General features: G+C 41.8%; 4 protein-coding genes across 3 annotated transcripts in view; 1 reads left to right on the forward strand and 3 right to left on the reverse strand.

The window, feature by feature from the left end:
• Positions 1 to 27,339, forward strand: part of LOC309693309 (hemicentin-2-like) — a 1,543,010-nt gene that overhangs the window by 1,351,648 nt on the left and 164,023 nt on the right.
• Positions 1 to 27,339, reverse strand: part of LOC309693926 (nuclear factor 7, ovary-like) — a 318,283-nt gene that overhangs the window by 98,371 nt on the left and 192,573 nt on the right. The window lies entirely within an intron of this gene.
• Positions 5,314 to 8,726, reverse strand: LOC309696059 (butyrophilin subfamily 1 member A1-like). Its single transcript, XM_082517142.1, has 3 exons — positions 8,585 to 8,726; positions 7,752 to 8,081; positions 5,314 to 6,015 (listed from the first exon to the last, which is right to left on the reverse strand). The coding sequence occupies exons 1-3, from the start codon at positions 8,646 to 8,648 to the stop codon at positions 5,984 to 5,986; spliced, it is 426 nt and encodes a 141-aa protein (XP_082373268.1). The 5' UTR covers positions 8,649 to 8,726; the 3' UTR covers positions 5,314 to 5,983.
• On the reverse strand, positions 23,058 to 25,186 carry LOC309693947 (nuclear factor 7, brain-like). Its single transcript, XM_082513626.1, has one exon. It carries the CDS (start codon positions 24,885 to 24,887, stop codon positions 23,490 to 23,492), a length of 1,398 nt encoding a protein of 465 aa, XP_082369752.1. The 5' UTR covers positions 24,888 to 25,186; the 3' UTR covers positions 23,058 to 23,489.

The raw sequence follows: 27,339 nt of genomic DNA on the forward strand, positions 1-27,339 counted from the left end.
AGTAGGCTAACCACGTTATTACATTAATGCATGTAAGGTGAACTAGCAAACATCATCATAGCTACATGCGGCTGTCCTCTTGTTTGATGGCAGATACTCCCTTCACCCTGGCCAAAAAGGCTAAAATGACCAAAGAAAAAGAGGGAAACAGCTGAACATGAGAGGTTTTTGGACAAAGTTTGTATTTTTTCCATTGTTTAAGCACTGCTTCCAGCCAAGAGTGATACCATATATGCCCCATAGCTGCAGAAAAGGCTAACATTGTTATCTTTTTACATAAAACCAGCTGAACATGAGAGGTTTTTGGACCAATTTTGTGTTCTCCATTCTTTAAGCACCGGTTTGAGCACCGTTTGAGCACCGGCACCGTTTCAAAAGTACCGATTTGGCACCGGTATCGGATAAAACCTAAACGATACCCATCCCTAATCACAACACTATGAACTGTGGGTAATCCCTCAGGTCCACAGAGATGAGGACTCGTGAAAATGTGCATAAGGACTCAAAGTGTGTGCAGAGAGCCGTCATGCACTTGATAACATGACAACAGGACGGCCCTGAGCCCTCAGAGGCCGACACTAAGCTGTGACTGTTTATCTGCACGTCTCAAACACGCCTCCATTTGTCTGCAGGCTGAGTGATCTGACTGAGCTCAGCCTCCATTTTCTACAGGGAGACGCTCAGACAGGCTTTCAGTTTCATTTCACAGGAACAGCTTTGCTTCTGTTTTACATGCAGGTGCTGCACAGAACACATCCTGTTCAGTCTGTTTGTGTGACTGACTGCAGCTCAGATAAGAGGCTGGATCAGCTGATTCAACTGGTCAGCAGGCTGCATCATTTTCATCTCTGCAAACACCAATCAAAGTCCTGTACACAGTGTGTTTAGTACTCTGAGTGCGTTATTTGTCAGTAATTGTGTTAAAAGGCTCTGAGTTTAAGTTGTAAACAATCTCAAACCCTGGATTTATCTCCACCATGTAAGCTGCTGACATCCACCTAGCTGCTGTTGAACCATGATTTGGACATATGGTACTCTAAGGTCAATGAAATAAGATAGGCCTGATTAAAGTTCTTCTATGTGAGGAGCAGGATTTTAAATTGTGGATTTAACAGGAAGCCAATGAGGAGAGGCCAGAATAGGAGGAAGCTGCTCTGTCCTTCTAGTCCCTGTCAGGACTCGACTGCAGCATTTTGCATCAGCTGAAGGTTTTATGGGAGTTTTTAAGACATCCTGATAATAACCGATTACACATGATCTGTGAAATGTTCACACTTGTTGCTGCTTCCTGTCTGCGTGTTTCTTCCAGACAAATGTTAGGAAGCTGATTCTCACGCAGGTCACAGATCCACACTCTCAACCCACTGTGGACTGTCCTACATCTCGGAAAACGTTAGAGCACTTTTGCAAATCTGTGATGTCTTGATAAATCGAGTAGATATTTGAAGTTTACACAGCTACATTCAGAAAGAATATTTTAAACTGTGCATCCCTCCGAAACTGCCTCTTACGTTTTCGACGAAATGCATTCTGGGATATTTGCCTGGGTTAGCCTTCAGTAGCTTACTGGGGTCATGGAGAGAATGTGTTAATAATACTGAGTGGTGGGATTTATAACTATGGACTAGTGATGCGCAAATCATGAACGAATCGTTCAATACTCGAGAATCACTTTACTGACTCGTGAATCATGATTCACAAGCCCAACTGACTCACTGACTCATCCCTGTTGCTGTTAGCAGCAATGTATCTAGCTTATAATTAAAATTGTGGAGAAAAACACAACATCCAGTATCGTAACAAAAAATTTCTGCTCTGAACTGGAAGAAAAAACCCTGAGTAGAAGCTCACATCAAGAAAATAGCTCCTCGGTTCACAGTAGCATCGCTCTGCTAACATGCTAACAGCACATTTGAGCTACTCACCCCCTCCCTCCTGTGCTGATTTGTAAGCATAAGCAAATCACTCAGGACTCACTCACCCCCTCCCTCCTGGCTCACAGCTTCTTCTTCTTCTTGGTTGGCAACCAATGTTAAGGTGCATTACTGGCTCACAGCTCAGTGGACATTTAGATGAGAAAATATATATTTAACACATTTAAGGAAAATACTAATAAAATAAAAAATAAAAATATATTAAAATAAAATAAAATAAAATAGTTCCATTAAAAATTACGTGTACTTGTTGAGCCTTTCTGAGAAATGATCCATGTGATTGATTAATTATGCCTGCAGAGACCAAAAGGGGCCCCAAGAGTCTGGCTGCAGCCACTGGGGGGCGCCATATTGCGACTCGCTCAGACACATGAAAAATTAGAGGGAACATCCCCCGGCAGCCTACGTCTATTGCAGCATAACTAAGGGAGGATTCAGGGTCACCTGGTCCAGCCCTAACTATATGCTTTAGCAAAAAGGAAAGTTTTAAGCCTAATCTTAAAAGTAGAGATAGTGTCTGTCTCCTGAATCCAAACTGGAAGCTGGTTCCACAGAAGAGGGGCCTGAACACTGAAGGCTCTGCCTCCCATTCTACTTTTAAATACTCTAGGAACAACAAGTAGGCCTGCAGAGCGAGAGCGAAGTGCTCTAATAGGGTGATATGGTACCACAAGGTCATTAAGATAAGATGGGGCCTGATTATTTAAGACCTTGTATGTGAGGAGCAGCATTTTGAATTCAATTCTGGACTTAACAGGAAGCCAATGAAGGGAAGCCAAAACAGGAGAAATATGCTCTCTCTTTCTAGTCCCTGTCAGGACTCTTGCTGCAGCATTTTGGATTAGCTGAAGGCTTTTCAGTGAGTTTTTTGGACATCCTGATAATAATGAATTACAGTAGTCCAGCCTGGAAGTAATAAATGCATGAACTAGTTTTTCAGCGTCACTCTGAGACAGGATATTTCTAACTTTAGAGATGTTGCACAAATGGAAGAAAGCAGTCTTACATATTTGTTTAATATGTGCATTGAAGGACATATCCTGGTCAAAAATGACTCCAAGGTTCCTCACAGTGTTACTGGAGGCCAAGGTAATGCCATCCAGAGTAAGAATCTGGTTAGATACCATATTTCTAAGATTTTCAGGGCCGAGTACAATAACCTCAGTTTGATCTGAATTAAGAAGCAGAAAGTTATCATCCAGGTCTTTATGTCTTTAAGACATTCCTGCAGTTTAACTAAATGGTGTGTGTTATCTGGCTTCATGGACAGATAGAGCTGGGTGTCCAGTTGTAGACGATGATGCTTGAATTCAAACAGGCACACAATATGAAAGATGAGGAAAATCCCTGAGCACTGTGCAGAGGACTCTGAGGACTGAGACGCATGTTGTCATGCATGTGATAATATGACAACAGGACGGCCCTGAGCCCTTAGAGGACGACACAAAGCTGAGTGTTTATCTGCACGTCTCAAACACGCCTCCATTTGTCTGCAGGCTGAGTGATCTGACTGAGCTCAGCCTCCATTTTCTACAGGGAGACGCTCAGAGAGGCTTTCAGTTTCATTTCACAGGAACAGCTTTGCTTCTGTTTTACATGCAGGTGCTGCACAGAACACACCCTGTTCAGTCTGTTTGTGTGACTGACTGCAGCTCAGACTAAAGGCTGGATCAGCTGTTCAACAGCTCAGCAGTTTGTAGTTTGTTTTCATTTTGCCCCGCCTCTGTCAGTGCGCCCCAGGGCCGCTGTGGCTACAATGTATGTCTGCCTTGCCATCACCAGTGTGTGAATGGGTGGATGACTGAATATAGTGTAAAGCGCTTTGGGGTCCATAGGGACTAGTAAAGCGCTATAGAAATTCAGACCATTTACCGTTTATGTAAACACCAAACAAAGTCCTGCACACAGTGAGTTTAGTGCACTGGGTGTGTTATCTGTTAGTAATCGTGTTGAACATTATAAAAGTGTCACAAAAGGTTGATTCTGTTTATCTGGACGCATTCAATTGGAGAAATGCTTTGTCACTCTTCCAAGTGATTTCTTCAGTTCCATTCGATTCCTTCTTGTGGGACATGCATGGAACAATTCACCCAGGAGGCATCCTCGTCAGATGCCCAAACCACCTCAACTGGTTTCTTTCGATGTGAAGGAGCAGCAGCTCTACCCTGAGCCCCTCCAATAGCCAAACTGCTCACCCTATCTCTAAGGCAGAGGCCAACCACTCTTTGGAGGAAGCCCATTTCTGCCACTTCTATCCGCAATCTCAATCGCTATCCGAAAGAATAATGATCATTGATCAATGACCATTTAATCAGTGGCCATGTGCACCATTAACAGAGAGTTGTGGAATAGCTGCAATCACAGCATTGTAAAATCAACAAATCCATTTATTTCTAAGCTCAGTTGATCTGACTGAGTGATCTGAGTGAGCTCAGCCTTCACTTTCTACAGGGAGATGTTGTTTTCAGGCACAGAAGTAAAGACATGTTTACCCACAGCATTCAGTTACAGAGGAAGACGTTGCTCTAAGGCACTTCAGAAACAGAGGTTTGTCTGTTATTGGAGGGACAAAAACAATGAGAAGAGAATTCAACAGGTACATGTAAATCTTTATTAACACTTACACACTTACATAGTGCTCATATTTCATTCAATCACAGAAGGAATTCACTGATTGTCATTGTCTTTAAAAAGCAAACTCTTATAAGGCACACATGAACTGAGAAAAACCCCACAAACACCAAGAGGACGTTTCAAGAAGGCCACAGAGAGAAGAGTACAGAAGTGGAGCAGTTCAGTGATGTAGGTGGAGGCGTCACACCATCAGGCCATGAAAATATGAACCATGATTTGAACCTGAAACAGTGCAGAAGCTCTAACAGTGGAGAGATGTTTGGAGTTAAAGCTTTGGTCAGACCAGAGATCAGAGCATCAGTTCATCACACTGTCCTCACTGCTGTAATATTAATGCCACACTGTTGTTCTTTCATGTGCTGATGTGATGCACTCATGTTTACATGTTAGTGTTACTGACCATTAAGTTCTGTAGGAACCACACATTAACACACAGCATACACGGATAAATAAAAAACACCCGTTGATGTCTTTGGACTGTGGGAGGAAGTCAGAGACCCAGAATCCACTTCAGGAGATACATGTATGACCTTTGTTCCTCATGTGCTCCATGTGTTACTTTACTAATTCACAGGAGGAGTCTGTTTCTGTGGGCAACAGGATGACTTCACTGCTTCACTGCTGTCTCATTACAAATCCACACAAACATGATGTGTATATTTATACATTATGAGTGGCAAGTTTCCCTAAAATCACAATGTTTCTAATTTGAGCCAAACTGGTGGATCTGAAAATCCATCTAAACAAATGAGTCAAACTTCACCCAAAAGAGCATCAGTGTACAAAGGTTTGCATCATCTATACAACAGTATAAAATGTGAAAATATGTTTCATATTTTTGAGTCTTATGGGTCTGTTTATGAAAAGTAATCAGGTCTCAACCCAGCAAAGTTGTTCAGGATGTTTTGCTGGTGTCAAAGGTCAAAGCAGTTTAAATCTGACCTGAACAGTGTGTCATGTTAAAGAAAAGTTGAAGAGGTTGTCAAACTTCTCAGTGCAGGATCAAAGAGAGACGTTAACAGTTTGTACAATCTGTTAAACTGGGTAAGATTGGTTTACAAACTAAAAACAATGTCAGCCAAAGAGATGATTTTTATACAAAGTGTTTTCCAGTGGACTGTACTTAAAGAAGAAAAAGTCACATGAAGCTAATAAACAATCACACCAACATAAAATAGTTAATTTGTCTAACCTGAAGCTCCAACACTCACTGACTCTGAGATCAGAAATTCATGTGTGTTTGTAACACAGTTTGACTTTGTGTCAGTAAATCTCATGAACAAGATGAATAAACTGTAGTTCAGAGTCACTGACAGCACAGACACACACTGTTGGTCCGAGTCTGAACATGATGATCATCAGAGTCGACTGCTGGATGTTCAGGAGAGTTTCTGTCTGTCCTCAGATCGTCCGACTCACAGTTCATCTCTGTCTCCTCCTGGCTGACCTGCAGGTGAGAAACAGCTGTGAGGTGTCCTCTTCTAGTTCAGGAGATTAGATGAAAAAATCATTCATAACATTTATAAAGTGAGAAAATGTTAATGTTGATTTTTCTGCTTTTTATTTAAAAACATGATCTGACCAAAACTGCAGTCTGGAATCTTGCTTTCACCATAAAAAAATCATATTTTTTTTAAATACACAGGTCTAACAGCTGCTTCGGGGTCAGAGGTCATGTTGGGTTGATCCAGCTGTTCTTTATAATTTGACCTGTTTGGCTGCAGACTGTGAGAGCTCATTAAAACATCTCTGAGACTTTTGGAAGGTCAAATCCTCGAGTCTCTGAAAACGTGTTTGTTTATTATGAGGCTGAAACATCTGAACCTGTGATTCAGTGACAACAGCTCTGTCACACCAAACACTGTGTACACAGTTTACTACTTTTATATACGAAGCACTTCAAACAGTGCAATATATCAATACCATGCAATATATAATACTATATACCAAACATCATACTTACAGTTTGATATAATTGTTCAAAACAACCAAACATCTAAAAATAAAACTGACTTTTTAGGTTTCTACACTGAATAAATATCCAAAAACATTTTGACTGGTTAAAATCACGTTTGCAGAAGATTTGGTGGTTTCCTGGTGTAGAGTTACTAGAGTTAGAATAGAGTTAATATTCCTTCTTTAATAATCCTTTGTTGTGCTCACTGCTTGTTTTATTCCTGTGTTTGATGATCAGAGTCTCTGTAAGTCATGAGTGTCAATGAACGATCAAATGAGAAACTCCAGGAAGTGCTGAGTGGACTGTGCCATGGGGGAAATATGATGTTGTTTATGTTTAATATTTATGCTGTTTAGCTTACATTTGAGTTATTCTGGATTTGATTAATTGACCTGTTAACATACACCAGGTCACCAGTGCATTACTTAAAGCTTTAGCAACATGCTAATTAAACATATGTTCAAGAAATAAAAAATATTAACTTCATCTGATCCAACATTCAGATTATTTTAAATGTGTGAGTCTGTAATCTCAGTGACTAACAGAGAACCTGAGTGTAAATGTGATCAGATAGAGTGTGAGGTTGTGAGAAAGTGTCTGACTGCATTCATAGATGTGTCCTTTCAGCTGCTCGCTCTGATCCAACCTTTGGTCTCTAAGAAGAGGCTTCAGGGAGACGTTTGCTACGTTGGGCTGTAGGACCATCAGAAATGTGTGCAGTAACAAAACAGGCAGCACTGAAAGCAGCTCTAAGTGTTTGTGTTGTTCAATGATTTGTGCACAACAACAACAATGGGACCTCTCTCATCCATCAGTCACCATGTGGACATTTTTCTGACACACTTTGAAGCTGATGGACGTTTTGTGTCTGCACTAAGTACGTTTTCAGCAGCTATGGCACCGGCATGATTCACTTTCACAGACTCACAACCACCAGCTCCACCCCTCCCCTCCCCCTCCAGCTGTAGGCTTTATCATTGAGTTTCCCCACACATGTTTACAGACGAGTTAGAGAGCAAGAGAAGAAGAGACATAAATGTCTTTGTTTCTGCTCTAACCAAACAATGCTGCTCTACAACTCTAGACTACCAGCCACAAAGACAACAGCTGGAGAAACATCTGTCTACCTCTGACATCCACCAGCTCATCCATACAACAAACAAACATCAACAACCAGGAAGCAGCTTCACCTCTAATCACACACACACTCAACTCTACTTACTCACCTGTAACAATCAGGTTGAGGCTGCTGATGGACTTCCATGAGCGAGTTTCTTCCATGAAGAAACGACACTCGTATGCTCCAGCGTCATGAACTGTCACATCCTTCAGAATCAAAGACACGTCTCCATCCTTCATCTGTCTGTCCTGCAGATCCACCCGGTTCTTAAAAGATGGATGCTGGTGTGTTGAATCAGGGAGACCATCCTGGTACAAAAGCACATAATCATCTCCCAGGTCAAATCTCTCCCACTTTATTACTCTAATGTTGTTGTTTGGAGCTCGACATGTCAGAGTGACGTCCTGTCCAGACTCAGCTGTGATGGTTTTCTGCTCTGAAAGAGGAAACAACACTTTGACATTTGAGTTTTTAGTCATGTTGGATTTAATGAACCTCTGAACATCCAGCAGGTCACCAGTGACCCACTGAGGGGGAATTTTAGCCTCATGCTAAACATGCAAAGTGTCAGAAACTACAAGATGTTAGCTTCCACAGAACAACAACATGTGCTGATAATAAGTGAACATAATGTGTGAGAGAAAGCAGCCTCTCATTATAAGACACTGTGAGTCTCTGCATGCTGCCTTTATGGAGCTACAGCTGTTTGTATACACTGAACAAGAAGCTTTGTAGCTGCATCCTGACTCCTGACACTACAACACATCACACTGACACACACATTACACTTCTTTGTCTCTGTCACAGCTGGATTACAGATGTTAAGTGTCCACCCAGCCTGGTGTCTCCTTCACACACAGACAAACTGAATCCAGATGAAAATAATCCTCCTGTACTTCTTGTTATCTCAGAGAGAACCTCAGTTTAGTTCAATCTCACCTGCAGAGACGAAGACAAGGACAAACAGCAAAGTGCAGCAGAGCAGCGCAGTGCCAGCAGCCATCTCTGTGTCAGTATTTGTGCTGATCCGACTCTTAGTTTGTAATAAAGCTGAAAGTCTGCTTTGAAGAACAGATCTGACTTTCAGCAGCTCACGCTTACCCTGTAGTTTGTGGTTCATTTAAGAGCCTTGGAAACCTTGGCTGTTTAGTTGAATCAACAGGTATTATCAGGCTGACGTCAGCATGATGTCATAAACACACGATAAAACATCAGAGTTTTAGTACAGCCTCTTGTTCTCTCCTGTAGTCTGAGTGTAGCCATTATAACAGTGAGACGGCACTGCCACCATGAGGTCAAACTGGAGCATTGCAGGTAATAATTCTCATCCTGAACACTGTTGGAACATCAGACCTCCTCACGCTTTGAACTCATTGTGATTCTAAATATTTCTAGTTTCACTTTGACCCCAACCCTAACCCTGAAATGGGCTGTACAGCTTTTATACTTTGACAATGACAAAATATTATTATCTTCTCCCAAATCCAACGTGGCAGTCTGCTGCGAATCCTCCCCGTCCACATCCGACCTCCCCTGGTATCTGCTCCTCCTGGAATCAGAAACACATGGACACAAAAACACATCCTGCCTTGATTATCTAATGTTATCCTTCAGCTTATTCTAAGGCCCAGTTCAGGACGTCATGTTTGGACTTCCTGACCCAGAGACTTATAGAAAACAATTATCAGTGTATGTGTAAAAATCCTCTGCACTCTGCGTGTACCTGCAATATTTCAGATCCAGACAATATCGCTGAATGAATCTGTTAACTCTGAAAACACAGAGTCAACTCATTTATGAGCACATTTGCATTATGTATATATTCATTTAATAAAACAGCTTTATTTAATTTTTTTTAGAAACAATTTATAATTTTGCCTTTCACACCTATTTTCCGTGTGAACAAAAGAACGTTCAGCTGTTATCAGGTTCCTCTCCTGTCTCGGTTGTGGAGTGTATGTAGACGACCCACGAACAGACATAGGCAGAGAGATGGAACTTGAAACCAAAAGCGAGCCTTTATTTGGCTGGTGACAGGAGAACTAAGAAACCTATGAACAACTATGACATACTGTGATAATATGAGGGCACTATGACACACACTATGACTCTGTGACTATGAGGACATGGGGGTGGGAACACAGACGAAGAAACAATGAACAAAGGGAGACAGAAGACTTACATACACATATGAGGTGATGGGGAAGTGGAGGCACCTGGGAAAAAAGCTGACACAAATGGACATAATGACATCACATGGGGAAGAGTAAAACTAAACACATTGGCTGTGTCCAAATCAATGACTGTAGAAAACATGGACGACGCGACAGCGCCTCCTCCCATTGTGCAAAAATGAAGCCAAACAACCTGCCTGCTGCACAGCTGGCTTATGGCACTAAGAGGCACATACCTCCCTCTAGTGGTCACATTAAGTTCAAACATGGAAAAAGTGTTGGCTACCTATAACATAGTCCTGGGATCACTTCCGGGCCATTCACCCCCCCCTCACACATTGACCCATGTGACCTCAGTAACTCAGTTGACAGCAGGGTGGGTCATCCACTCTCAGGACCTCCGCCAGCATCACAACCTCACTGGGAGTTAAACACCCGAGACTCTCCATCAGCTTTCAGAACTGAAGAGGTGAAGCGCAGTTTGCTTGTTAACGTGTTGACGCCGTCCAGCCCCACGCACGGGGCGATCCGCTGTAGCTCGTTAACGGAGATTTGCCGTGTTGTGGCGTTAACGTCATTTCAACGAGATTAACGCTGACAGCACTAGTGAGAACACAACGAATATGACTGCACATTGACGCCGACATCATCCTAGTGCAAAGACAAGTGGAAGCAGACAAAAACAACAAGCACGCATGCTACAAACTTTACCCGAGTCATTTAGACAGCCGTTAGCACATGATTCTCCTTATGGGGACCTGATATGTTTAATATGCTGCTGAGAATATAGCCCAGAAGAAGCGTATAGTATAGCTTTTATTTTGGAAAGAGCCATTTCTCTGTAATAAACTCTCTTTTCCAAAGATGAGTGATTTCTTGATCAGATAGATTTATTTTATCCCTTTGTTGTTTCAGCAACATTAAATCTAAAAACTGCACGTTTGAGTTAAAATATATATTTATAATTTTAATAAATGACAAATTAAAAAGGCATGAACATTTTTTTGTATCGAAAAAATATCGAACCGTGACACCAAAGTATCGAACCGAACCGTGAATTTTGTACTCGTTGCACCCCTATTATATATATATATATATTAGGGGTGCAACGATATTCGTATCGATATTGAACCGTTCGATACAGTGCTTTCGGTTCGGTACGCATATGTATCGAACAATACAACATTTGTAATTTATTTTATCAATTTTCCTTCTGACGATGCTGTCTGTGTTGAGCGCTCAGTGAATCTGTGTTCGACTACTCCGCCTAGGCTGCACTGTCGAGCGCAGATCCACTGAGCGCTCAACACAGACAGCATCGTCAGAAGGAAGAGCGCAGGGCAAGCTAGCGAGACAGAAGTTAAGCTCTACTTGCAACAGGCAAATTGAACCTCATTCAGATCTGGCGTTTGGAATTATTTTGGTTTTAATGTGACGTATGACCCTGAAGGTAAGCGAGTCATGGACTAAAGTAAAACAGTATGTTGGATGTGCCATGCAATGCTCAATTACATGGGTGGGAACTAGTGTGTTAGCGCAGTTAGCTCGTTAACGTGTTGGCCGTCTAGCCCCATGCACGGGGCGATCGGCGGTAGCTCGTTAACGGAGATTTGCCGTGTTGTGGCGTTAAGGTCATTTCAACGAGATTAACCTGAAAGCACTAGTGGGAACACAACGAATATGACTGCACATTTACGCCGACATCATCCTAGTGCAAAGACAAGTGGAAGCAGACAAAAAAAAGCAAGCATGCTACTAACTTTAGCCGAGTCATTTAGACAGCTGTTAGCACATGATTCTCCTTATGCTGCTGAGAATATAGCCCAGAAGAAGCGGATAGTATAGCTTTTATTTTGGAAAGAGCCATTTCTCTGTAATAAACTCTCTTTTCCAAAGATGAGTGATTCCTCAATCAGATACAGGGCTCGCAATATCGCTAGCCCGACGTCCCGGAGCTAGCGATTTTTTCAGTCGGGCTACCAAAATCTATCTCTTCCCTGCCCGTCGGGCTATTGTAGGAAAAATATATGTCAATGCTTTTGCATTCTTTCAGAAATGTAGCTGGGTAATTATGTCATTGGCATCGGTGAGCCACTGTCAATATGTGACATATTGAAGTCGCGTTTGAATTTGCGCTTGTTTTTTTGCTTTCACTTTGCAATCGTGCGAACTGTGTATAGAGAGCGACAGCACTGATCTGTGAGTGATGATAATTTGTGCACCAATTCCTCTGACATCGTCTTATTAATCGTTAGCTTACTATGCAAACATGACAAGTGAAATCTCCCGCAGCAAGCTTAAACATGTGAGAGGTTGATCGCGCAGAGAATCGCTGAGCTTATGTGAGTGCGTGTGTAAAAGCATTTCAGTTCTGCTGAGCCAAATAAGACAGGTCAGGGTGAAGAAGTGACAGCCAAAGAAAAGCTTACCACAAAACGGAGAAGTTATGACAAATCAGACTATAAGGCAAAAAGAAAGTGCAGCTTTATGGTTTCATGGACAAAAGAATTTCTGTGGCTGCAATATGACGAGCTAAATAACCAGGGCTGCACATAAGTGGTCCGCAGGTGCGCATTCGCTGTCAAAATAAAAAACACGCACAAGGGTTAGGGTTAAATTTAAAAACTGTACTTTTGAGTTAAAATATATATTTATAATTTTAATAAATGACAAATTAAAAATGCATGAACATTTTTTTGTATCGAAAAAATATCGAACCGTGACACCAAAGTATCGAACCGAACCGTGAATTTTGTGTATCGTTGCACCCCTAAAAAATTATATATATATATATATATATATATATATATATATATATATATATAGTTAAATATTATTTAACTATATATATATGTATATGTATATATATATATATATATATATATATATGTATATATATATATATATATATTTAGTTTAGAGTCCAGTGCGTATGATTAAAAAAAACTGCTGTTGTTTCAACTGGTCAGTTTCAGTCTTCTGACTCTCCACCTTTGCTTCATGCTCTAATGCAAGTGCAAAATGAACTGTGCAAGATCTTCTTCCTTCCGCCATCAATTTCTCTGGAAATTACAGCAATATTGTCATGTCACAAATTACCATTAAGCATAGTCTCACTACCCGACCCAACACTTTACCTTGGATCTTCTTTTCAGACGTAGTATGTGTGTCTGTGCAAACCTGAGCTTTTTATACCATGACAGAAAGAGGGGTGAATGAGTACTTACTTACTTAAGTACTTACTTAAGTACGGAGGCATAAAGGGGATGATATGATAGTTCTATAAATCTTCTAACATGGTGGAATCAACATGTTGTTTAGTTTATGTTCAAGGGCAGTGTGAGTACCAGTCAAATGTAGTGTGGACGGGGTTGTTGGAGTGCAGTCTGCTCGTGGTCTGATCTGTGGAAAAAGAACAAAGAAAACTGCAATGATCTCCATTCAGTCACTGAAAACATAACAGCATCTGTGTCATCTGCAAACGTCAATGATTTTTCTACCTGCAGACAGAAAAATAAATCACTGAGCCGACACAAAGTATAAATAAATGTAACTCTAGAAACATGGATGAAAACAAGAGAGGACAAAGCAGAAAGAAGAACAGAACACTGAATGTTGTTTAAGGTCAGACTCTGAGGTGAGGTTAAGGTTCTTCTCACCATTTTGGACTAAGTTTAAAGAAGTGACTATTTTACTGTGGACAGGCTCAATTCTCTAACAATATACTACACTCTGCTTTTTAACATGACCACAGAAAGAAAAGGCAAATAAAGGAAACATGTTATAAAGCACACAATCTGATCTATTAACTAAAAAGAGAGAAATTATGTTCATGATAATTGGACTCAAATGCAGGACACATTGGTTTTACAGTATTTTTTTTTATCAAGTTTAGCCAGAATGTGTAATGGGGAGGGCAAGGAGGTCTCTGAGTTTACAGAGGAGAGGACAGTCCAACAGGCACATGGGTGAAGATCCAAGCAGAGGGGAAGAAGCAAAGGTAAGACCAGAGGTAAGCATGAGGAGCATCAGCAGCAGGTAAATACAAAAAAACAGAGATTCAGAGGCCCGAGCAACTGCACCACTGAAACATTCAGTGAGGAAGTGATTGTCAGTGAATCACACCTGCAGTAATGTCACTGCGGCACATGTGTAAAGCTTAACTCATTTTAAATACTTTATATTGTGTTCAGTTTACAGTAATGCATCATTTTCTGTGAAAGAACCACGGATCTCTAAACAGCTTTCAATTAGCTCAGAAAAAAGGCGGATTTAAAAAGGAAAAATGCCACAGCTCAATTTACCCGTGGCATATTAAAGTGTTTGTGCTACTTTATGTAATTTTTATGTCATTCTTAGTAGGCAAGTTTTAATTATGCCAAATATTACTCTTTTTTTGCGCTTTGGTTATTATTATTTCTTGTAAAGATACAAATATTTGGGGGACCCATGAGACTCCACTCAAAAGCATCTTATTTTTCCTGCCCAGTTTAAAATCATTTGCTTGTCCTAGTGCCAAGTTTATATCCCATTATTTACATTTTTGGTACTTCTCCCAATATAAAACGCACCTTTGGTTTCATAGACTGATCATCTCTGCAGTTTTATTCCAAGACTGCAGCACCCCTGTTAGCTTGTTGTTTAGTTTGTATTGGCTGTTGTTTGTGATATTTAATCAGTAGGAGTAATAAACTTTGTCTCTTCCTGATGTGTGTCTTTTATCCTGTCGCCATCTGCCCTCGTCTCTTTTCCGTCACCCCCAACCAGTCACAGCAGATGGCTGCCAAAACACCTATTGGATCAGTGCCTGTATAACCTACGATGGTGTAACAGCAGGCACGTGCAGAGGGGGGGGCTGGAGGGGCTTGAGCACCCGCCCCTTTCCTGATGGGTGCCCAGAGTGCCCTTTTGTTGAGGCAACTTTTAAAATTTTTTTGCGGAGTCTTGTCTGTGCCCCTCAACAATAATATTTAACTATTAATCACAGTTTTGCTAAATGAAAAGATCTGGCTTGCATCAGTCACATGATCACATTTAACCAATGATCGCCCTTGACGGCAGAACGCGCTGGTTACGAGCCGGGAACGAGCTCACAAAGAGCACGCGCATTTTTAGCGGTCCGGAGCTGTAGGAGAAACACAAGTTAACTCAGAGACACAGACTGATGCGACACAACCAGTAAGTAGGTGTACAGCGTACACTGTAGTGTGTAGCACCCAGGAGTATCAGCTTATTACGTACACGTTGGTAAGTTGTCTTGTTGCAACTGACGAACTGAAACAAATGAGCGTGCTGTGTGTGCAACAGCGCGACAAACATTACCTGTCCTTTTATTAACTGCACAAGTAGTGCTGGTCATAGCTGCTGGCTACCTGTGTAAGGCTGTCATGTGTCTGTAGCTCTGTCACCGTTTTAGGGAACATATTTCGTTTTAAAGCAAGTTACATAGCTTTTCCTGCCTTTCTGGAGGGATTATATTCCACTAAAAAACGATCTAATATGCATGTCCACATAATAATTATTATAATATATTAAAAAACACAAGCTGTATTTTAAAGAACATACATTAAGAAGCAGATTATATTAGATTTATATTTTAAATAAGACAAAATTTGGATTTTACAGCAGTAAAATTATTGTATCTCTACAGTTTAAACATGTAATAAGCTTTGCCCTGCACAGAGTGGATAGTGAAACAAATGGAATCATCATAAATACATTATTTCATATTTATTACTTCCCCCTCCTCATTGCTTTATTATTGTAGCTCTAGTAATAAATAATCATGTAAGGATTCTGGATCAGCACCGAGATGCCCAAAGTATATACAGTATTCTGAAGGTCTAAAATGTCACTGTGTGTGTGTGCATGTGTTTGTTTTATGTATATGGATTATTTTTAATTATTACTCATGATATGACATTGTCCAGACAGAATTTTATTGGAATTCCACGTGAAAGACCAACACAAAGTGGTGTACACGTGAGAAGTGGAACGAAAATCATACATGATTCCAAACATTTTTTACAAATAAATAACTGCAAAGTGGGGTGTGCATAATTATTCAGCCCCATGAGTCAATACTTTGTAGAACCACCTTTTGCTGCAATTACCGCTGCCAGTCTTTTAGGGTCTGTCTCTACCAGCTTTGCACATCTACAGACTGAAATCTTTGCCCATTCTTCTTTGCAAAACAGCTCCAGCTCAGTCAGATTAGATGGACAGCGTTTGTGATCAGCAGTTTTCAGATCATGCCACAGATTCTCGATTGGATTTAGATCTGGACTTTGACTGGGCCAGTCTAACACATGGATATGTTTTGTTTTAAACCCTTCCATTGTTGCCCTGGCTTTATGTTTAGGGTCGTTGTCCTGCTGGAAGGTGAACCTCCGCCCCAGTCTCAAGTCTTTTGCAGACTCCAAGAGGTTTTCTTCCAAGATTGCCCTGTATTTGGCTCCATCCATCTTCCCATCAACTCTGACCAGCTTCCTGTCCCTGCTGAAGAGAAGCACCCCCAGAGCATGATGCTGCCACCACCATATTTGACAGTGGGGATGGTGTGTTCAGAGTGAGGTGCAGTGTTAGTTTTCCGCCACACATAGCGTTTTGCATTTTGGCCAAAAAGTTACATTTTGGTCTCATCTGACCAGAGCACCTTCTTCCACATGTTTGCTGTGTCCCCTACATGTTTGCTGTGTCCCCTACATGTTTGCTGTGTCCCCCACATGTTTGCTGTGTCCCCCACATGGCTTGTAGCAAACTGCAAACGGGACTTCTTATGGTTTGCTGTTAACAACGGCTTTCTTCTTGCCACTCTTCCATAAAGGCCAACTTTGTGCAGTGCACGACTAATAGTTGTCCTATGGACAGATTCCCCCACCTGAGCTGTAGATCTCTGCAGCTCGTCCAGAGTCACCATGGGCCTCTTGGCTGCATTTCTGATCAGCGCTCTCCTTGTTCGGCCTGTGAGTTTAGGTGGACGGCCTTGTCTTGGTAGGTTTACAGTTGTGCCGTACTCCTTCCATTTCTGAATGATGGCTTGAACAGTGCTCCGTGGGATGTTCAAGGCTTGGGAAATCTTTTTGTAGCTTACGCCTGCTTTAAATTTCTCAATAACTTTATCCCTGACCTGTCTGGTGTGTTCTTTGGACTTCATGGTGTTGTTGCTCCCAATATTCTCTTAGACAACCTCTGAGGCCGTCACAGAGCAGCTGTATTTGTACTGACATTAGATTATACACAGGTGCACTCTATTTAGTCATTAGCACTCATCAGGCAACGTCTATGGGCAACTGACTGCACTCAGACCAAAGGGGGCTGAATAATTACGCACACCCCACTTTGCAGTTATTTGTAAAAAATGTTTGGAATCATGTATGATTTCCGTTCCACTTCTCACGTGGTCACCACTTTGTGTTGGTCTTTCACGTGGAATTCCAATAAAATTGATTCATGTTTGCGGCTGTAATGTGACAAAATGTGGAAAAGTTCAAGGGGCCCGAATACTTTTGCTGTATTTAGCAACCAAGACTCTTCAGCATGCTCTTGTATTGCTTATAAGACTGTTCACTGCATCTGGAGGAGTGCTTGGAGTGGAAGGGTCAGAGATTAATTCATTCTCTGAAAAGCATTGAACACTAGCTTTCTCACCTAAGTGGTCAGAGAAGAAAGAAACAAAAAAGGACAGCTGTGGTTTTATTGAACTGGAGTGGGAAGGGTGGTCAACCAAGTGTCATGTTACACATGAAGAGTAGAAGTTCATCTTCAAGTTATACCATGTCAGTGACCTTCATGGTTCCTACATTCACATTGGATTTTCTAAAACAACACGTGCTGATTAATTTTATGAACGGCTGATAATCATTGACATTCACTTGTTTATCTCTTTGTAGTCTTGTACCTTGTAAAAGTTGTAAAGATTACTTTATGCATTTTGTCGCTTAGAGTATTTTTGCTCTGAGTTATTAGAGGAATTCCATAATCAAAGGCAATTACTTCCTCAGTGCCAAAAACTTCCAGATATGTTCTTTCACAGCTGCTTAAACATCTGTATCTGAGCACACATTTTGATATTTGTCCTCTAAGCTCTGGTCAGTTGGTGGAAACACACATGCTCATGTTTTACTATCAGTTGACAATCATTGATACTCACTTGTTCTTCTCCTTGTACTGCATCTGAAAGTCATAAAGATTACATTAGTCACTGATTCACTAGAATAAGGTTGAATCTAATGCTACAGTGACCTCCCCTCTGTACTGTGTAATATAAAAGTCAGTCAGGTTTGCAGATGACACACAGATACTGTTGAGTTTTCACTGACAGAATGGAGATCACGCTGAAGTTCTCGCTGTTGCTTCTGGTCTGCTCTGTTTCCACAAATCAGACAGAGGCAGATAATGAAATTCTTGACCAGCAGATTTCAAACCAACAACCCTGTCCACAGGAAATCCATGCTGTGCTCAGAGAGCTGACTGCCTCAGTGGCTGAACAGAAAGTGGAAATCAGGACCTTAAAACAAGAGAATAAAGGTAGAGTATGATGTCAGGTAGTGAGAAAAATGACAGCATGAGGAAACCTTCATATGAGCCCCTGTTACAGAGATATCAATGTCACTTCATGAATCTATCACTAACGTTTCTCATTAATTTTTTTATTTTTATTATTTATTCATTATTTATTCAATAATCTAACCTACTAAAAATGAAAAGATTCAAATGATGCAGATAAATAAAATTCATATTGACTTATTTATGTTCTTTTCTGTCAGACCATGTCGCAAAACTGAAAGACCTGGAAATGCAGAACGTTGAACTTCAGAGACAGAGGTCTGAAATTGACAAGCTTAAACAGCAACAAATAATAAATAAATAAATAAACTTTATTTATAAAGCACACTAAAAAAACAAGGGTATACCAAGGTGCTTGACAAAAATAAAATAGGAAAAGGGAGATGGGAGGGAAAAGAGAAAGGACCTGGCACATATCAATTATAAAAACCATCATAAGATATAAAAGTAGTTCACAAGCATAAAAAATGTACCAGCGCACACAAGTGTTAACTGGGTGGAAAGGCAAGATTAAAGAAATGAGTCTTAAGCCGTGATTTAAACAGTGGCATAGAGTCAGACGCCCGGATAGCGACAGGAAGGTTGTTCCATAAGACCGGGGCAGCTACAGCAAACGCGCGGTCACTGCGAGACTTCAGCCGAGAACGAGGTTGCTCCAGAAGAATTTGGGTAGCAGAGCTAAGTGCTCTGACAGGAGTGTGTAACCTGAGAAGCTCATTGAGGTAGCTCGGCGCCAAGTTATTAATGGTTTTGTAGGTGAAAAGTAATATTTTAAATTGAATACGGTATTTAATTGGAAGCCAGTGCAAGCCAGCAAGAACAGGAGTGATGGAAGAAAACTTCCTGCTACCTGTCAAAAGGCGTGCCGCCGCATTCTGGACAGTCTGCAATCTAACGAGAAGGGTGGAGGAAAGGCCAATGTAAAGAGAGTTGCAGTTCATATCCAGAATCGGATTCTTTTGGTTATTACCCAAAGCTCGTGACCATAGGTGAAGGTGGGGACAAACTGATAGGAAAGAGCTCCTGCCAGCCACACAGCCACCTGCGACAATCACAGACATTTATCTACCGGCTTGACTGGCGGCTGCAAAACATTGCAAGATAATCTTGGTCAGGTATTCTTCCAGTCCACAACTTTACCACGAGTGTTGTTATATCAATTTAATTGTCCCACAAGGGGAAACTTGGGTGTAACAGCAGCAAGAAAACACATATACAAACAAACAGTACACATGACACAGAACAGAAACATACACAATTCTTACATATTTACATGAAGGACAATGGTTACCAAAAACTGAGTACCATACTGTTGTTAAATTAAATAAAATTAAATACAGATAAGAGGCAACCCTGGTTGTAGTGTGAATCGGTTGATAAAACAGTGCACGATACAGCGCTGATGTAAACATCTGTGTTTGTTGGGAGCAGTTCAGATTGTACAGTCTGACAGCTGCAGGGAGGAAGGACCTGTGGAAACACTCCTTCATGCATCGAGGATGCAGCAGTCTGTCACTGAAGCAGCTCTGCAGTTCAGCAACATCTACATGCATGGGGCGGGAGATAAACTGCTGCTCCAACATACCACACTGTGAAAAATGACAGATGCCACCACAGAGTCATAGAAGGTCTTTAAAAGCGCTCCCTGGACTCCAAATGACCTCAGCCGCCTCAGCAGGTAGAGTCTGCTCTGACCCTTCCTGTAAAGAGCATCAACCCTGTACTTATACTTTTGTGTTGCTCTCTCATCACATCTTCATTATTCTCATCACTGCTTAAAACAACACACATCTTTTTTTAACTGTCCTTTCTCCAAAACAGAAAGTGGCATTACAGTTGTTTCAGGCTGAGAGACACAAAACACTCTTCGTATTATCATTCATATATCATCCACACAACTATTTTATTTCTTTTTGTCCACTGGGCAGGTGACCTGCAGAATCATGTCTGCCCCAGCTGGATACCTTTTCACACACACCGTGACGTCAGACACACTCACAGTCACTTCATTCGTCAGACTTCTTTTAAGTTTGCAGCAGGCAACGCGACTGAGTATTGTGTCAAGATAAGTAGGAAGACCACGCTATAATGGACAGTTTAAGGAAAAGGTCAAATTTACAGGGAATCTTTTTGTTTTGTTTTTGGACAGAAAGATGAGAGTTTGATGTGTACATGGCTGTGAACAAAAATATAAATGTGGTGGATCATAAATTTGATTAGTTTTGAAGTTGTACATCTCTGTTCCTTACATTTCATGTCATGCCCTTATTAATGTTTTATTTGTTGCTTTGACTGTTTTCGAATAGAATATGCAGTGGGAATATAGAGGGAGATAAGTAGTGAAAGTTTTGCCTGGGTTGATTGTGCGTCGATCCATTGTTAATGCCTCAGGGCTCCAGTAGGTGGGTTCGCGCGCTTCCTCCTTCACTCAATACAGACGAGTGAGAGTGAGAGCTGCGTGTCTGTGCCGCTCTTTCACCTCTCCTCACTATTTCCCCTGTTTAAGGGCACAACATAAACACTGAGGCTTCAAAATGCAGCATCTACAACACTGTCACTCTGCCTCCACCATGGAGACAGTCTCCATGGTGATGAGTACAACTGGCAGCTGAAACTGTTGTGAACTTCTCCATGAGTCATATTTCCTGTTTCAGAGCTGCTGATTGGCTCTTTGGGCCCTTTACCTTCAGGAGGTCATGGACGAAGCACTGAAGTCGTTTATCACGTAAAAAATATTTTTAGTTTATAATAATTTGATAAATAATAAAATATTAATAAAAACTGGAGGTTTTTTTAGAACTTAGATTTTAAGCTATTTATGCCTTTTTTGCTGCTCTTTTTTAAACTTATTCCCTTTAAACTGTATTTATTCTTTTTAAAATATATTGGTTATTGCACTGTAGAGGCTGCTGAGGAACAGTATTTCGTTTCAGGCTGTGTAACACGAAATGACAATAACCAATAAAGTCTTGAGAGCTGCCATCATTGTTCCAGCAGGAGGCAGTAAAACACCAAACTGCACCTGTTGTGCTGAAAAGGTGTGAGCATGTGCAGTAACCCAGTAAGTTACCTGAATATCTCTCTCTCTCACACACACACACACACACACACACACACACACACACACACACAGAGTACTGATACTAATGACTCGCTCTCAGATCTATTTGGGTTTAATGTCAGGGTATATTTGTGGATGAAAGTTTTGTAGGACACATGATGTGGACAGTCTGGTAATCCCAGAATATTTTAATGTAAGAAAACTCCAGACAGCTCTGGAGAAAGTTTCAGAGTAAAAGCCCTGGAGTGTTTTACATGTTATTCTGTTGGATTAAATCTGACGGAGCTGATTTATAAACACTTCACTGCCAGGTATCAGGTGACCTGCAGAGACTGATCCTACAAACACTCAGAAACAGAATAAACCAAACTGCACCACAGTGATCAGACGAAACCTTCCTGACATGAACACAGCTCCTCAGTAAAAACTGTGAACCAGCAGAGAGACTACACCCAGCACCATACACCACCTCTCTGACACAGTACACCCTCGGGCAGGTGGTGTCCCCATAAACAGTCTGAGAAGCTCTGATTATTTACTATGTTCAAACAAACTGAGTGTCCACAAACGTCTGAGCTCACAGTGAGAGCTGCTGGCACAGTTTGGAGGTGTTCTGCCCCCTGCTGGACACACAGAGCTACAACATGAGGATCAGAGGAGGCTGGTGCTGCTTCACCTTTAGACACAAGAAGGAGGTCAAAAAATGTAGAAACAGAGATTGTTTTTAAACCTGTAAAGGGGGAAATCCTGACGAACCAATCCACAGCCAGAAAAGAAGACTAACTCTGTGCTGCTCCAATCAGGAATCAGCTCTGTTACTGTGTGAGTGTGTAAAGTCACAGAGTAGCTGGTTTCAAATGTATCTATAAAGTTTATTCACATTTTATTTAGGCTTCAAAAAACAGTCCAAGTTTATTTCTTTGGACTTTGTTCACTTAATGGATGTTTCCCTGCATTTCTATTTTCACACAGTTTATTTCTTACAGCAGGAAAACTGAACAGAATGTATGTAAGAGGTCAGAGTGAGGATGACGTCACTTAATACAGGAAATACATGTTTGTCTGTTTTGATGATGAAGGACTTCTTCAGCTCTGTAAACAGCTACACTTGAGAGGACAGAGGTGATTTCATGGATCAATAACAATGTGTTTATCAGCTTTCATCATCGCAGTGCAGACATGACGTCAGATCTATCAGAGTGAAGGCCGTCTCTCTGATGACGTCACAGAGCAGAGTCCTTCTGTCCAATAAAGGATCTCAGATCAGCTGCTGCCATCTTGTGGCCACAGTTGGTTACTGTCTCTGAAAGTTGTCTCATGTTTCCTGTTGTCCTGCTAACAAAGGCTGGAGCTCATCATGCTGAGAGGGCAGCAGCATTTTGTGGCTCTTCACACATGTTCATTATATTCTGATGATCCTGGATGGAGACAAACTACAGATAAGTGTGTTCAGCCCAACTAGTTTATCTCATTACAGCAGTTTGATGTTTCCCTTTGAATCCCCCTGAAGATCCTGACAGTGAAGCACGTACATAATACTCCAGCCTTTCAACTCTGAGCTTATTTAGTTCTATTAATACACTGAAATCTCATTTGTGTCATGAAGAAAGTCTTTAATCAAACAGAATTCAAAGATCAGAAACATTTCATATATGGAGTTAAACATGAATCATTGTTTCAACAACATATTTATTGTTGTCATAAACAGACAAGAAGACAACAACAAACTGCTCCTCCCATTCAACACATGTCAGTCCATATCCCAGCAAACTAAATCATCTCCATTTACACATCAAATAGAAACATGAATCACTTGTAATGATTAGAAACTTGATAGAACTTCAAATCTAGTTTGGGGAGTCATTCAGTGAGAAACAGTGAAATGATTTTCCATGTGAAAAGGTGGACAGCAGAAACAGAAAGAAAGAGTGAAACTAAAAGAGAAACAAAGAGCTTTGGAACAACGAGGCAGCAGGAGGACAGCTGCAGTTTAACAGCTTCAACTCACTGACAGGAAACAACATTAGAAACATCATCATCCTCAACTCATCTGCTGCACTGACACTGACACCTTCAACGGCAACACCTTCAGTTTACCACCATCACCAGTGCCAATGTATGGAAACATCCTGTGAGTGAAAGTGTGTGTGAAGGTGTGTATGTGTGTGTTAGTATCAGGATCAGAGAACGACAGCTTTCCTCTGTTCCAGTCCAGATTCACTCTGATCCTCTGGAACTTCTTCTGGACTGAGAGAGTCGTGGATGGAGCTGATGGTGAGCCTGTGTAGTATTTACCTTTCTTGAACGCTATTCTCCATAATCCAGACAGTATGTTTCCCTTCCTCTGCACAGACTCTGCTAACACACCCAGTGTCCACCATGTACTGTCTCCAACTTCAACATCCCAGCTGTGAGTCCCTGAGTTAAAGCCCTCAGAGCCCAGGACAGAGCAGGACCAATGAATCCTCTCTGGATTATCAGGAAGCTGCTGCTTCTCTCCTCCTCGTCTCACACTGGTCAGATCTTCAGACAGGATGAGGTTTGGATGAGCAGTGTTTGGGTCCAGAATGAGAGGAGTGTAGGAGACCATGTCCTTCATGTTGTTCCAGATGTTGAAGGTCAGGTTGCCCAGGTGTTTGGCCTGGTCTATCAGAGCTCCTGAGGGCAGCTGTGGATCATCCAGCAGGGGGCAGCGCTGGACTCTTTCCACTGCAGCCTTGTAGTTGTGCAGGAATGAGACGTCTTCAGCTCTCAGCTCCTCCTCTGTGGCTCTGACTGTGTCTGAAAGAGCTGCTATCTCTCTGCTCAGAGCCTCCATCTTCTCCTTCATCATCCCACTCTTCTGCTCCTCTTCCTCCCTCAGTGCAGCCAGCCTGGCCTCCTCTTCCTCTGCTAGAAACTGCTGAAGCTTCTTAAACTGCTCCTTAATCTGCCTCTCTGTGTGTCGGGCCTGGACCTTAATGTGTTCTGCTGTTTGATCAAACTTCACTTGAACTTCTTCACAAACCTTTAACTTCTTCTTTAAGGGCTCCAGAGTTTCCTGAAGTTCCTTCTTGTGTTGTTGTGCAGCTTCATCGATGGGTCTGAATCTGTGATTGGTGTGTTTTTCTGAGTCTCTGCAGACGACACACACTGGCTGCTGATGGTCCAGACAGAAGAGTTTGAGTTTCTCAGAGTGCAGACTGCAGAGAGCCTCTGAAGCTCTCTGATCTCTCTCCTGTAAGAACGACTCACACAGGTTCTTTAAAGCCAGACATAAAGGTGGTTCATCCTTTGAAGATCTTCTCTTACAAACTGGACACTCGTGTGTTGGTCTCTCTCTCCACCATCTCTTCAGACAGTCTTTACAGAAGCTGTGGCTACATGACAGAATAACAGGATCTCTGAAGACCTCCTGACAGACCGGACAGCAGAGATCCTCCTCTGATCTGGAAGCCATTGAGTCTGTGAGTGAAGCTGAAAACAGCAGACAGGAAGTACAGTCAGTCCTGGCTCCCCTCCCTCCTCTACCACCTTCACTGAAACGTCCTTTGAGTCGTGTTTTTGCTCAAACTCACATTCAGTGTGTGGAGCGTCAGCAGCTTGAAGCAGCAGTGTTGGAGTTTTCCACTTTTCTCTCCTGTAGCTGGACTCACTCAGAGGAAGCTGCTAGTTTGGTCTGAGCTCAGTCTGATCGTCTGTGCGTCTCTCTTTACTGAGGACGAAGAACTTCCTGTTTCCTGGTTTGTCACATTTGAGTGACGTGAGGGGAGGAGACAAATGTTGCTGTTTGACTTTTAACTAAGGTGTGTTTCAATCCTGCCTGCAGCTCAAAAGCTGTAAAACAGGTTTTGTGTCTTTTCACCTCCACAGGTCACAACATGAAACCTGTTGTGAAGTTTATAAAATAAAGTGTCACTCGGTGGTGCAGCTGTTTGTCAGCTTCTATTTTAGACTTTGTTCTGGTTCTTGTTCAGGTTCCCAGCAGTGGGAGTGTAATGCAGTCACACACACACAGGTGGTGTTAAGGTGGATTCACTTAGTTACAGACAGTGGTGTTATTTCCTGTAACTAAGGGTGTGTTTCACTCCAAAGTTCAGACATTAACCTGCCAGAAGTTGTAAAAGTTACTGATAAAGAGCTTTTCTCTCAGAAAGCAGAAAGAAAAGAAATAAGTGTAAAGAGTGCAGCAAAATGTTTTAGTGTGAGCTGGTTCATCTGATCTGGTTGTGTAAAAGTCACTGCATGACACTGAGTTTTACTTCTGTCACGATTAGTGGAGCGGACTCAGGCGCAGACCACAAGTTTCTTCAAATCAAAAGTGAATTTATTTACAGTGTTCTCCACGGTGACACACACACACACACACACACACACACAACGGTGTCTGGGAAAAAGGGGTTCCAGGGTCCGGGAGTGAAAGGGGCAGGAGTCCAGGGAGGGGAGATTTCCATACAGCCCTCGCAACCACACACAGCTCCTCTTCTTTCCTCCATCACTCTTGCTCACGCTCAGTCACCGTGCACAGGGAAAACAGGTCCAGGGGAAATCTATACACAGACAGAGAGACAGTTAGTCTCCTGGTTCAGACACGAACAAACTTTGCAGAGTGCAGGACAACTGACGCTGATGGCTCAACGATCCAGCGACGAGTAGAGCAGACTCGCCATCTTAAGTAGGACTCCAATTCTCATAATCAGCGGCAGGTGTGCTGATCATCTCCAGGTGCGTGGGCCAGGAGCAGGAGCCCATACTGAGCTCCGCCCCGGCAGGAGAAAGAGAGAGTGGGAGAGGACGAGAGAGAAAGGGAGAGCAGAGGCGAGAGAGGAGAATAAACAAAACAAAGCGCCTGACTGCTGTCAGCTGGAGAGGTGCGGGGACCATGACAACTTCTGTGTTACTGACACTCATCATCAAAGAGCAGAAAGAAAAGAAATAAGTGTAAAGAGTGCAGCAAAATGTTTTAGTGTGAGTTGGTTCATCTGATCTGGTTGTGTAAAAGTCACTGCATGACACTGAGTGTTACTTTTGTGTTACTGACACTCATCTCTGACTCAGAGAAACGATTTCTCCCCTGTGATGTTCACACAGTGGTGAGTTACATGTGTGTGGAATTTTTCACGTTTTATAGAATTAAATTTCCTCTTACTTTCTTTTTTGTTAACCTGAGTCACTGATCATTTGCAGTATTACAGAGTCTGGCAGTCTTTGCATGATGTCCACGTCACTGTAAGTTTCTAGCTGACTCTCAGGTGTGACAGGTGTGCCAGCAGGAAAGAGTAATAATAACCTGCATCCTGAGGTTTGTCATGCAGGATTAAAGGAGCCAGGCTTTGTTCACACAGCTAGGATTGTATTTTACACTGACCCTGGGTCAGTATAAGTATCATACAGTTTAAACGAACCACTGAAACTTGCACATATTTATTACAGATGCACTAAAGAAAAACGGGATATTTACAGTCAATCTGTGGCTGCGATTAAACACTTTACTGGAAACTTTATTAACCAGTAACTTCATCAGTCATGACAGAAGCTAATATTTCTGAGCTAACATCGTTTAAACCAGTGGTTCCCAAACTTTGTTTGCTGGGCCCCCCTTTGTTTTACAAGAAAAATTTCCACCCCCCCTTTGTGCGCATGAACACATCCTCCAACCACACACACCCATATTTTGCTCCATTGCATGTGGCTATTTTCACGCCACGCTGTGCGCCACGTTATTGTTGAGATGAATAGCAGAATGGCAGATAGAGACAAAATACTGTTAATCTTACCATCTTCAGGTTTTACACGCTTACATACACACACAGTTACTGTCCCTCCATTTAGAAAGGCAGAGGCGTCACGATGTGATTATTTTACTGTAGTTATTTTTTTTGATGTGTAATAATATTCAATATTACTATCAA

The sequence above is a fragment of the Aulonocara stuartgranti genome, assembly GCF_965226115.1.
Source record: "Aulonocara stuartgranti genome assembly, chromosome: 3".
NCBI lineage: Eukaryota > Metazoa > Chordata > Actinopteri > Cichliformes > Cichlidae > Aulonocara > Aulonocara stuartgranti.